Source organism: Cryptomeria japonica, chromosome 4, assembly GCF_030272615.1.
Source record: "Cryptomeria japonica chromosome 4, Sugi_1.0, whole genome shotgun sequence".
Taxonomy (NCBI): Eukaryota; Viridiplantae; Streptophyta; class Pinopsida; order Cupressales; family Cupressaceae; genus Cryptomeria; species Cryptomeria japonica.
The window spans coordinates 57399977-57412807 of NC_081408.1; the positions used below are offsets into that span (position 1 = coordinate 57399977).

General features: G+C 34.6%; 1 protein-coding gene across 3 annotated transcripts; it reads right to left on the reverse strand.

Moving 5' to 3' along the window:
* Positions 1-567: 567 nt before the first annotated feature.
* Positions 568-4769, reverse strand: LOC131038996 (uncharacterized). Of its 3 annotated transcripts, none has more exons than XM_057971628.2 (10): positions 4379-4768; positions 4088-4141; positions 2832-2899; positions 2676-2741; positions 2451-2548; positions 1972-2009; positions 1793-1880; positions 1322-1684; positions 1164-1229; positions 568-1009 (listed from the first exon to the last, which is right to left on the reverse strand). In XM_057971628.2, exons 3-10 carry the CDS (start codon positions 2890-2892, stop codon positions 860-862), a joined length of 930 nt encoding a protein of 309 aa, XP_057827611.2. In that variant the 5' UTR covers positions 2893-2899; positions 4088-4141; positions 4379-4768; the 3' UTR covers positions 568-859. The 3 variants fall into 3 exon arrangements, with proteins under 3 accessions (XP_057827611.2, XP_057827613.2, XP_057827612.2); XM_057971630.2 differs by lacking the exon at positions 4379-4768 and adding an exon at positions 4238-4331; XM_057971629.2 differs by lacking the exon at positions 4088-4141 and having other exon boundaries at positions 4379-4769.
* Between the last annotated feature and the right edge of the window lie 8062 nt (positions 4770-12831).

Genomic DNA, 12831 nt, shown 5'->3' on the forward strand with positions numbered 1-12831 from the left:
AAGTAGACAGTCAATGAGTCTTCACATCGTTCTCACTTCATTTAAGAAGGAAATAAATAAAAATAAGATATTGTGCTAGGTCAGCTTATACTCAAAACATATATTGAGATTACAGGAGAAAAGATTTTGTAATTGTTAGAGATCTCTGAACAAGGGAAGATAAATTGATACCATTCGTCTCTTGAAATTAATAAAATTAAATTAAATGTACAATAATAACACAATAAAATTTTTAAAAATATTTAAATAAAAATAATTTCAATCAAAACTAAAAGAGATCATTTTAATAGATGTGCAGATTTTAAACCTTGTGTTCTAGGATGAATTGAGTATCAATTAGGATCCAAATATCTGCTTCCAAATGTTGAAAAAAGAATATACAGTTGAAACCAAAAGCTAGCATATATCCATTTTATCATATTAAATATTAAAAACATATTTTGAACCTACTGATAATCAGATCGCCATATTAAATATTAAAAACATATTTTGAACACACCGACAATCAGATTGCAATAATAAACATTAAAAACATATTTTAAACATACTCATAATCAGATTGCCATGTTACTATAGAATATAAGATTTTTTTTTTCATCCTGGAAGTCAAAGATAACCTACAAATACCCTGCCAAGACAGGGACTAGTAAGAGAAAATACTAATTAGTAACAATATGCATATATAAAGTGTTCTTCAAACACATTTGGAAGCCTTTCCAAACAATTTAGTAATTAGTGTTTTCACGTAAGAGTTATAAGCTAATAAGACCTCCCAGGAGGTTGCAGACCAGTAATTTTTTTTGTTAAATATAAGAACACTTAGGCACAAGCATTTCATAAATGCTGTGCATAATGTGTTCTATGCAACAACTACGGTTTCTATGGAAATTGATTGGCTTGAGAGTTCAGATTTCTCTCCATCTTCCCATATCTCAGGCAGGGCTTCCTTTATATTGTGAATGCTTCTGAGAGCAAAATCTGCTTCATCTGTCCTCACAGAAGTGCCTACCTGTAGATTGGAATAGGATTCCAAACATAAAGCTTCAATGCTTTTGTATTAACTCAAATATCAAATACCATCTAGAGCTTTTCATAAAATCTCAAGAAAATCTTAAATGCTCTTCCAACAAATATTATCAATTAAATAAGTGGTCTCTGCTTACCAGTACAGTATGCAAACCTGCAGCTTTCGCAACTGCTATGTTACGTGTACTGTCATCAAAGAAAATCTGCATGTAAAAGGAAACATTAGATCTTTCTAACTAGACAAGCGAAAGCTTCCATCATGCCTTTCAAAAGAAATTGAGACAAAATCTCATACCGTTCTTTTAGGGTCTGCATTTGCTATTTTGAGAGCAAATTCCATTGCCTCCAACGAAGGCTTGCAAAGAATAAGAGGAGATTTCAGGACATCAGTATTACCACCGTTTACTGGGCAGGGATTGGTAGTTTCCAAAACATTATCACAAGCAAGTTCTCCAGGAGAGAGTTTGGGAGTTTCCAAAACATTATCACAAGTTCGTTCTCCAGGAGAGAGTTTGGGAGTTTCCAAGTCATTAGTATTATAAAAGGTTGGTGAAGGAGTATTGAGTGTTTCAAAGCATATGACACCTTCAAAACAATCTTCCAAGCCCAGTCTGCTTAATGTTTTTGCAGCATGAACTTTGTCAGAGTTCGTGAATACCTGTGAGGAAAAAGCACCAGTACATGTAAGCTATAAGAATGCAGAATACTGCAATGTATCAGCTATATTCTTCTAGACAATATACAAGTATTCAGCTATAGAACCTACTATTTTCCGCTGAGGTGTGCTCAGTAACAAACTCCTCAGCACTGGATCAGGTCTAAGGTTTTCATATGGCAAACTTCCATGCACAAAGCTGCATAGGATATAAATTTTTTTAAAACGTGATAGCATGAATAAGAAAATGACTATGAGTTCCAAACATATCCATTAACTAGTTACATTACCTGTGAAAATCATCATTGTCAAATTCATAGCCCAAGACCTGGTTTCACTCCCGACAACAAGAATACAGATTAGTCACAGAAAGCATTTGCACATGAATATCACTTCTCAATTTATAAGTTTATTCTGAATGCGAGATTTTTGATTCTTTGAACATGCAAAGTAGGCTATATTTTTCAATTGAACATCCTTAGACGTTTGTTAACTTTAATCAGACTTCATGTGGCAGAAGCATATGATAGCAGCATGCCTTGTCCATAATAATCATACTAGAAACGAGTCATTTACCCTTACAAACCTTATCAAATGTAATGGAAGGAAAGAACTAATTATAGAAGGCCTAAAATGATATCAAATACAGGCAACGTCTTAATAATATATTTCTTCAGATTCTGAAAACCAGCTTGGTGCTCAGAGAGCTGGCCTAAAGTGCACTTAAGGCCCCAAGTACACATTTATCAACAAATGAAAACAGGAATACCTTGAGACCGGCCATGGTAGTTCCATATCTCTTATAAAGATCATAGCACATAGTTGGAACTTCAGTTTGATCAATCTTGAGCTTTTCACTCATGTAAACTGTTAAAATGAGGACAAATAAGGTCAAATATTTAACCAAGGAAACCATAAAGCCCGAAGCTTAAACTGTTATAATACAAATGCACTCTAACTGTAGATTATGATAAAGATACAGTATTATGCTTACCTTCAATATTTTTCCTGCAGGCTGCTTGAAGTCCCGAACTTAGAGGATACAAAGTGTCATCCAAATCTGGAACAAATATAAACGGATTAAAGATATTTAGGGCAAAATCATATAAATCAATAAATGAGCATCACCCATGTGTCTGTAAATTCTTACCGAATATAAGGCAGTCGTACATTGGCATCTTGGCTTCCATGGATCTCTGAACATCTTCCATCTTGTATCTGAACGATGACAAACATGAATTCCCAATTTAGCCTTGAAAAAAGATTATAGGTATTTAGTACAGAACTGACATACTAGGCTACTAGGCACATAGATAAAGTTAATCCTCAAATAGTTACTTTAATTTTAGAAAAAAAGCATTTGAAGAAATGAAGCTTTCCTAAAAGATTTAAACACAAATTTTATGTGCCATGAAGCTACTATCTTAATACTTATTTCTATCATATTTCCTGTACTATCTTTATCGGAGTCGGCAAGGGCCCTTCCCTGAGGCAGTGGATTTGGTTCTAGTATGTTCAGACTTATCTGGACCATATCTAAAGGCCCAACGTAGGACATTAGCCAAAGACAGGGAAGAAGTATTTTCAAAAATGACAAAAAGATGAATCACAGATAAAATCGATAGCAATTGAGTTCTCATTCACAACTCAAAAATTGCCCAAAAGTAAAATCCCAATAAACCAAACAAAAAACTCTATGGTTATCAATAAATAAACAATCAAATATCTAACCCAATTCGGTGAAAAATTGAACAAACAGAGAGCTTGGGACATTCTTTGCTCTACTACCCCTAATTTTATCTATACCAGCGGAGAAGTTGCATATAGTTCCACTCTTATCACTGATCTGGAGGACACGTATACAAGAAAAACCCCAAAACTTGCTCACAACCAATGTAAATAAACTAAGTTACTAGTTTCCATTTTACAGCTCGCTAAAAACCCAAAAACAAATTATAATGTTGCAACCCCAAGAAACATCTGCACAGCCTCAAATTAAACCTTTGGAACCCATACTTTCTAACGAAAAATAAAATGTAAATTTGAATTTGCAACCAAATTAAAAGACTTCACATCCTGAAATTTGAACCATTAGATCCTATACTAGATTCTTTACCAGGAATCAAGAAGTAAATTTATAAATATAAAAAGGTCTGAACAGCCTCAAATTCAAACTCTCATCCTATACTAGATTTTTTTACCAGGAATCAAGAAGTAAATTTACAAATAGAAAAGTCTGAACAGCATCAAATTCAAACTCTGACCCTATACGAGATTTCTTCCGCGGAAACAAAACGTAAATTTGCAAACAAAACAACCCTAAACAGCTTCAAGCTTAAACCTGTGGATTATATACTAGATTCCTTCCGATCGAAAAGACAACGGACAACAATTTTACAAACATACCAGATATCAACTATATCCTCTTCAACTCCTCTTGAAGCCCTACCAGTGGAGGACCTAGAACGGCCGGAACGCAATGAATAAGAAAGTGACAAAACCAGAATGAAAACCTAAGTACAGTAATCTACAGAAGCTCAATGAATGCGATAGTACTATAATTTGTATCCCTATATATATAGGCTACACCCACAAGCCCTTTAGACAAATTGATCATGTGGGCATTAGGAAAAGCAAGACACGCTTGCAATTCTGCGGATTCTGATTCAGAAAGAAAGAAGAAAAATGAATAAATACCGCTGGTAAAAGTCCCGAGGCAGAAGAACAAAGCACCGGAATATTTAGGAGGAATCCGAATATGAGGCGTTGTTACCAACATCGCAGTAGTCTTTATGCGCAAACCCATGGGATCGACCACCATAATGATCTTCCTCCAACTCCTGGCGACCTTTGAATTGCCCACTCCGTGCAGTACTGCTCAATCGAGAACATTTATAATAATTTTATTTCATTATCAAAACTTTATCTCTATTAACATTATTGTCAACAGTGTTCGTTTGATGGGATTGTCCGTTTTGGGCAGCCAAGATACGGGAATTTTGCTACTGATCTTTGTGCCATCTTCGTCTTCACAGATTCCAGCAATGCATTTGGTTGGTTTGATTTTTTTTTCTTTCGGTGCAGGTGGATAACGACATGTCACTCATTTTTTTTGGTTAAAGGTAAAGGTGAGATGGGCCAAAATTGAAAAAAAAATGATTTTCCCCCATCTGCAAGGAGAAATTTGAAAGATCGTGTTCAACCTGATCTAATTTTTAAAGATTTGACATGATTATGGTATGAGGTTTTCTTGGAAGTTTCAAGAGAATTAGTATTTTTATTCATTTTATATATTTTTCAAAAAAGTGGGGTATAAGGTTTTTCTTGGAAGTTCAAGAGAATTATTATTTTTATCTAATTTATATATTTTTCAATTTTGTTGTGTTATTTTTTATATGTTATGGGTAGTTAAATGTACAATTCAAATCTTTTAAAGGTGTTTGCTTTATGTTTTTTTTTTAATGAAGTATATAATATTATATTTTCAAGTATTTTTTTGGTGATGTGTATTATTTGGTTGTTTTCTTGCATCTTCAAAGATTTGTGAAGTGTACGTCTTTCTTTTTCTGTTTTTCTTTGGAACAAAGTTGATCTCGTTGCAACAAGCAATCAAAAAGAGTCTAAAGAGGAATAGAAGTATAGCAAATGACATCATACAAATGACAATATAAAGACTACAAAACATGTATAGCTTGAAAAAACATACAAATGGCAATTCAAAGATAATTAAACATATAAAGAAGAAATAGACCTATATGAATAAAACTCCAAAAACAACAGATCGCATACAAATATAACCACACTTTTTTCTATTATATCATAGTTTATTAATGATAATAAATTTTGATATTATTTAGACTAAATTGATGTGTGAAACCTTTTAAGCACATCACACTTACATAATTCACATATCATTTTTAATTCATTAAAGAGACTAAAGCCATATATATAGGGAAAAAAACACCCTAGCCTGCTTCCCATCCCACTCCAACCACTTTCACCCGGGCCTTTGCCCTACCAAACCTATTAGACTGTCTTAGTTGATTCCTTCCCTTCCACCCCCCTTTAATAAAGGGAAGTCACCTATGGTTAGTGAGGACACTAAAAAATGCACATCTCCTAAGGAGTTGCACTATGAGGCTTAAAAATTGATTGCTTGAATGTTGTAGAGGTGAGCTCTACATTTTGATTTGATGCAATGGAGGCATCAATAGAAATAATGTTTCAAGATTTTTAATAGAGGCATTAATAGGAACGATGTTCTCCATTTATTGTTTTAAGTAGAGTTTAAAGAAAGAGAAGCACATTTCATTGTCTACGTATTTTTGTGAAACTTTCCTTTTAGAGAGGGATGAGATGTGTGTCACTTCTACGTATGTTGACATGAAAGATTATTGATAGTCTCCTTTTGTTGTGCCATTGGTTGACAGAACCACGTGGCATAATGATGTGAGTTCTAAAAAGTAAAAGAAACGTCCTTACTTTTCTAGAGCGTTGAATCATTTGATCCACACATCATTCAGGTGCAAAGTTTTGAAGAGCCGAAAAGAAGACACTTCTAAAAGATACACCATTGGTCCAAGGTTTTGAAGACAATCAATGAGTGGGGCCTCAACAAAGAAAAAGAAAAGTGCCACATGTCAATAATGTGCTTTTTTAGCGCAAGGAAATTTCTGACAAGAAGAAACAAGCAAACTGCCACATCATTGGTCAAAAATTCTTCTTTGACCATCATCTAATTTATGCAAAATTAAAAGGAAAATGACCATAATTCTTAATAGGGACATACATTGCATGCTCATGATTATCATGTGATTGTGATGGAGACATCCATTTAGCTTTCATTCTACTCAAGAATACCACCATGATGGAAGATTGCTTGTTTTATAAATATGCATGTAATAGATATAAAAGGGGTTAGAATTTTTGGGAAAAATAGTTAGTAATTTTTTATTCTAGCAATCCTTAATTTGTGCTTCTTGTGAAAGGATTTGAATATTGTACATTGTGCATCATGACCTCATGTGTTTTGTTCTCCTTTCAACAACGAAGACTTTGTGGCATTCTATGCTCATTATCTCTAGATTCATTGATTTTTATTTGTCATGTTTTAAATTTGTGTAATCCTCAACATTAATATACCAATCAATGCTTTTAAATCATGCAATCAACTCTCTCTTAAGTCTCTAGCTATGTTATTTTTGTTCTTGATTATGTTATGCTTTCATGCATATCATATTAATTCTTGGTGTATTGCATTAAAATTAGATAATTATTTAGTTTTATTTTTTAGTACTTCCTTCTCCTTTCCTAAAACCCAAAATTAGAAGAAGAGCCAACTTCCATAAAACTCAGAGGTTATTTTATGAACCATAGTTTCATGTTCATGAAATTTCCCATTATTGGTACTTGAATGTAAATTTGAGCATCAACAATTTTTGCCATGCCTAGTGATACAAAATTTACTTCATAACTAATAGTCTAATTGTATAAACCATGGGCCTCTTTCAAGATCGTGTTTGGAAAATAGCTTGAATATTTTGTTACCACCTTTGGTGACTTTTTGTTGATGAAGAACAATTGGACCTAGTGGAACACAAGTGTAACATATGGTTGCACAGGTCCTCCTAGAATTTTTGTAACATGGAATAATGGCAATCCACTTATTTCCGTAGTGGCTCTATACACATGGGATCCAATCCCAACCAATGCCCTTAAAACACTCCCTAAATTCATTATGGAAGATTTGAAAACTTCAACATAACACTTATTAGATGTTGTGGATATATGTATTATCCATCATGTGACCAAGGAGAATGTCACTTTGTGTTTGCTTGCAACTTCGTTCAATGGGAAGGCTATTGACTGGTATCAATCTTTGTGGTTGAATTCTATTACCACATGGGAGTTGAGAGATGTGTTCTTTAATAGATTTAATGAAAAAGGGGATCAATATTTGCTTCTACAACAACTGATCACAACCAAAAGAGCTCCACAAGAATTTATCATAGACTTCAACATGAGGTCCCATAGGACTTGGTAGAGGATTTTGGTAATAGCTCGACTCCTAGTAGGTATTATAATAATTTTGTATTTGAAGGCCTTGTATTAAAAAATAGTTGTTATGATTCAATTCCTCGATGGGAAAACTCTCCCAAATGCATACGACTTACCTGTTTAGGCTAAGAATAATCTTATAGATCATGGAAACCTCACCCCAAGACTCTCTATTCCTATATTTCCTAAATTGTCTATTCCACCTTGGGAAGAAGTCCCCAACACTTCATAGGTTAGTGCCCTTATGTATATCTACCCTACTACTTAAGTGCTGGTAGCTTTAACTTCATCATCCTTAGATTTGGAAATAGATGACACAAAGAGTCTCCTATGGATTTTTTCAAATGAGATTTATGAGACTACCTATCAACATTTGTAGGGAGTTAGACCTACCTATTAGCCTAATCTTTACCATGGACCTCCAAGGCCAAATCACACCTAGCCATCCAATCAAATTGTTCTAGTTCCTACACCTTTGCAAGTAGTTTTGCCTAATCCTCATAGAGAGTTAGTTGTTGGTTAAAATAATTTAGTGAAAGAGTCTAGTGTGTAGTGTTTTCTTTGCAATGACACTCACATGTCTCGTGATTTCCTTAGGGTTAATTTGCAACAAAAAATAGTGGAGCAAAGAAGGTAAGGAATGTCGACTAAAGTAGTGCCTCCTTAATATTGGTACAAGTCACTTAGAATGGAGAATGCAATCCTGGTAATCAAGTATAGGGAATGTCTTTGGAGAAAGAAAGAGATATTGCACCTGAACATGCACTCTTTTCTTGGATCGAGGAAGAGAATACAATGTTTTTTAATGATGCCTCAACCATAAAGATTCTATCTAGGTAGACTTTGATTATTTACAAAGATTGTCCATCAATCAAAAATTACATTAAAAAAGATTCCAATGGTACAATTTGTTCCTATGCCATTATAGAAGCAAGATAACATGGCCCCAAGCAAGGAAAAATACCTTGGGCCTCAATCAAGAGAACTACTAAATGTTGCAGAGTAGTTGAAGAAAGTTGTTGGAATCAATGAACACTAAGAGGGGGGGGGGGTGAATTAGTGTTCTGTAATTAACAATTTTCTTAAACCGATTCTTAAACCACCATATGAAAATGAATAAAAGAAAAGTGAAAAAACTAAATGCAAACACGCACAAAACCATAACACCAAAATTTTTACATGGAAACTCAGAAAGGGAAAAACCATGTTGGGATTGAGACCCACAATATTATAATGTTGTGATCAGGAGTATAATAATATTACAAGGGAATGCACATGCATTCAGGAACACTGCCTAGAGCTCATTGCTCAATTACAAAGAAGAGGGCAACAACCTAGAGGACTCACTGTCCTACAAGTGTTTACGAATGACAATAGATTGTCTTAACCGATGAGTAGCATCTACAAATGCCAATATGGAGTTTTGGTTAAGCACAAATAGTCTTCTTCCATTGTTCTGACTGACTAATCTATTTCGCTCTACTCTGTCATATACCAGAGCATCAATCCAAGGATAGTGCACGTGAAACTGCACACCAACGCTCATACAATGTTCACACACTCACACATGTGTCCTAAATTCTGATACAAATTAGTCTTATATATCTGCACCACTTGATTAGGTCACAAATATGTTAGCTTCAAGATATTTGCAAAACATGAGAAGTGTAACAATAAGTCAACTCAATCCGATTACAAATTCATATGTGGACCTAAAAAAATTGATAATATGCTTCACACATGTTGGCTCGACCATCTCGAACTCAAAACCAATCACCGAAATCATCCCAAAGATTTCGCATAACACGCTTCATCGCTAATCAAAATAACCCCGTTCTTCCTGAAATATCTTATACTAGATCTTCTATCTTGCACGAGAATCAATATCAAAGGGGAAGATTGCGAATCAAGTTATTTTGAACATCTAATAAACTACCTCTTCCATTGCAACCAAAACTGTGCAACCAAAATTGAGTTCTGCTCAATGTACCCATACTCTATATTCCACCTTCCAGACTTAAGCAAAATGAATATCAAACTTTCGGTAGAACAGTTCAACATATACCAGATGTGATTTCTAATCTGAGTTGCCATCAATGACAACTCCAAAACATTCCTCATGCACTAATCTCTACCAGTACAGTGTCTCTTTCCAACAATCTCCCCTTTGGCATTGATGGCAACACTTGATGAAAAATGACACTATTAGGCCAAAACTAACATACACTGCAATACTTCAAAACTACAAAAATGTAACAACTCAACAAGTTCCCCTTGAGAATATACAACTTTTTTTCATTCCTCTCTCCCCCTTTGACATCAATGGCAAAGGTAGGTATCCGCCAAAATTTATGTACAAGGGTATACTCAATAACTTACAAAAATTTAAAAATGTTTGCAAAAATGGTCTTTAAAGACTACAAGTGGTCATCCCAACCTTTCTTCAAGTTCTCCAAAATATTGATAAGAGCACTAAACAGATAGGTGTGCATCTCAGCTCCTCTAAGGCTTGACGGGACACTCTTATTCAGAGCATTCATAGCATTCTGTTGACTACTAAGCAAAGTATCCAACCAGGGAGTGATTAGATTCCCGAGTTTTCCCACTATACCAACTACTTTGTCTTTTTCCTGATTAAGGCTCTTGATTTTGTCAAGTAGACCCATCACTTAAGCTTCAAAACTGCTAGCAAAAATTAATTGGGGGGCATAGGATTGAGAGATACCGGCTAATTCCCCTTCGCATTCCTTGATCTTCTTATCAATCTCAATTGTGAGCTTAGGCAAAAGAAGACATGACTTATAAATCTTACCGCCTTCGTCCAATGCCTCTTGAATTCCCTTCATACCGAAAATCAAACTAGCCCTATCATCTTCAACCATTCTCAAAACCATCCTTAACCACATATCATTGAATTGGCTAACAATCTTTCCTTTGACAACTTTCTCTAAAGATACCAATCAGGAATCCCAAAATAGAGTCCACAAATTTTGCCTAGCGGCACAAAAACCCCCTCGATGCTATAAACTACCCAACAAGACTTGGCAAAATTATTTACTTTTTGCCACTGAGTCGGTTCATATTTGTCTAAATAACGTATAGTTTCTTCTAGCTTAGTTATAATTTTAGAACAAACGGTTCCTATCCATTTCTTTTTTGAAAGAGATCTTATTCTTTTATTTTTTGAAAGATAATTTTTCAATTTCGTTAGAAATTTTCTAAGATTTTCTCTTATCATTTTGTTTTTGAGAAGAGAATCTCTACTTTCCGTTAGAAATTTTATAAGTTTATCCCTAAAAGAACTTATCAATTTTATCATTTTTGTAAGAAGTTCATTGCACGGGGAGCGGCCGGAAGGAAAAGACGAACTTATGCTACAAAAAATATTCTTTTTTTGCAGCTCTACCTGATTTATAGGTTCATTTGTCCAAAAATCGGTGAACGCTTCGTACCCAATAAACTTTTGGTTCGATTTGCCAAATCTTGAAGAATCTCTCTTATTGAAACAAAACTTTGTTTTATAAAATAAAAACTATTTTCCATATGTTCTCAATGATCTATTTTGGGATACATGCGTACCCTCAACATAACAGATCAACTACCATTACTAGTATTCCACCAGAATCGATTCATGCAAATTAGATCCTCTACTCAATAACGAGGCCAAAGAAAACGTCTGATTTTTTGCCTTGTATCTATGCAAAGAGGTTAAATGAGAATCTATAGACTTAAGCATGCTCCTCAGCCTATTGGAGGGCAAGTCTACTTTATCTTGCTTGAAAGATGGCAAAATTTTCTCAAGCACAGTTGCAGCCATAGATATGAGCTCTTTATCCTCAGAGTGATACTTCAATAAGTCTTTGAAAGATCCCTGATGGATCCCCTTGCTGATTTGCTGTAATTTTTAAAATAATAAACTATATTTTCCTGTGATTTTTGCTGATGGTCTTACAAAATAGAGAGAAGTTGCAGAATGTTTGGTTTCTTTTTGTATTTTTTGAATATATAAGCAAGTAATGAATAAATAACAACAAATAAAAAAGGAAACTGACACAAGTAAGAACATTCAATTAAATTAGAATTGATACAAATCGTACCAGGTAGATTTCTGATTTATAATATCCAAATTATTCCCTACGCACTAGGGATGTGCTTACATTCAATAATGGTGCCAACTGAAGGGTAGATGATGAACAAAAACCAAGAACACCAGCTATGGCTAAATGAAAGTCTTCACCACTTCCAGTGTATAGTGTACCTACTGTAATGGTGGCATCAAGCTGAAACAATCACGCCCCAGCTGGGAAATTCAACCACCCTGCTGAAACCCTCACCAAGCAATTTGAATCTCCACAAGGAATAGCACATACACTTTGACCAATAATGCCAATTCCAATAGAATCCACTGCCAATCAATAGCTAAGGGCTACGTCCCAGCCAATACCAATCATGGGGTTTGCGTCCCAAATTGAAGAATTGCTCTACTAGAGCAATATTGCACCAAACAAGTTTTCAATATGTAAAAGATATTGAGAAATTAGGTTTCCTTCTCCTTATATCTCTTTCCTTCCAAATCGAACCCTAAAGATATATGAAAAGTGTGCTTTAATATAAAGTCATATTTCCCAATATTGGGTGCCCAAGTATAGAGAAAACACCACTTTTTCAATATAAAATAACTCCAAGCACCAAAAGGACCCTGACAAGTGAAAATCATTTAGAAAAGTTCAAGACCTTACCAACGAGCTATAACACATGGGCATATGAATCCAAACGAATCCAAAAACCCCTTATTACTCTGAAATGGCTATAGACACAACCTTATTTAAAATATTAAAACACTAACTTAGGAAATATTTAAATATATTAAAAATATAACCCAAATAGCTATAGAAAGATTGAAACACACCAAAATCCTGAAATTGAACCTGTCACCTATTTGTGACTGATGTCGGAAATCATGGATCAACTGGCAGTCTCATCCCTAAAATCTAGGGATGCTCCTAGAAACTAGGAAACACACCCAAATCTTATGAAACTGAAACCAAGGAATGGTCTCATGGAACCCCAACCCTGGACACTGTCACAACCTC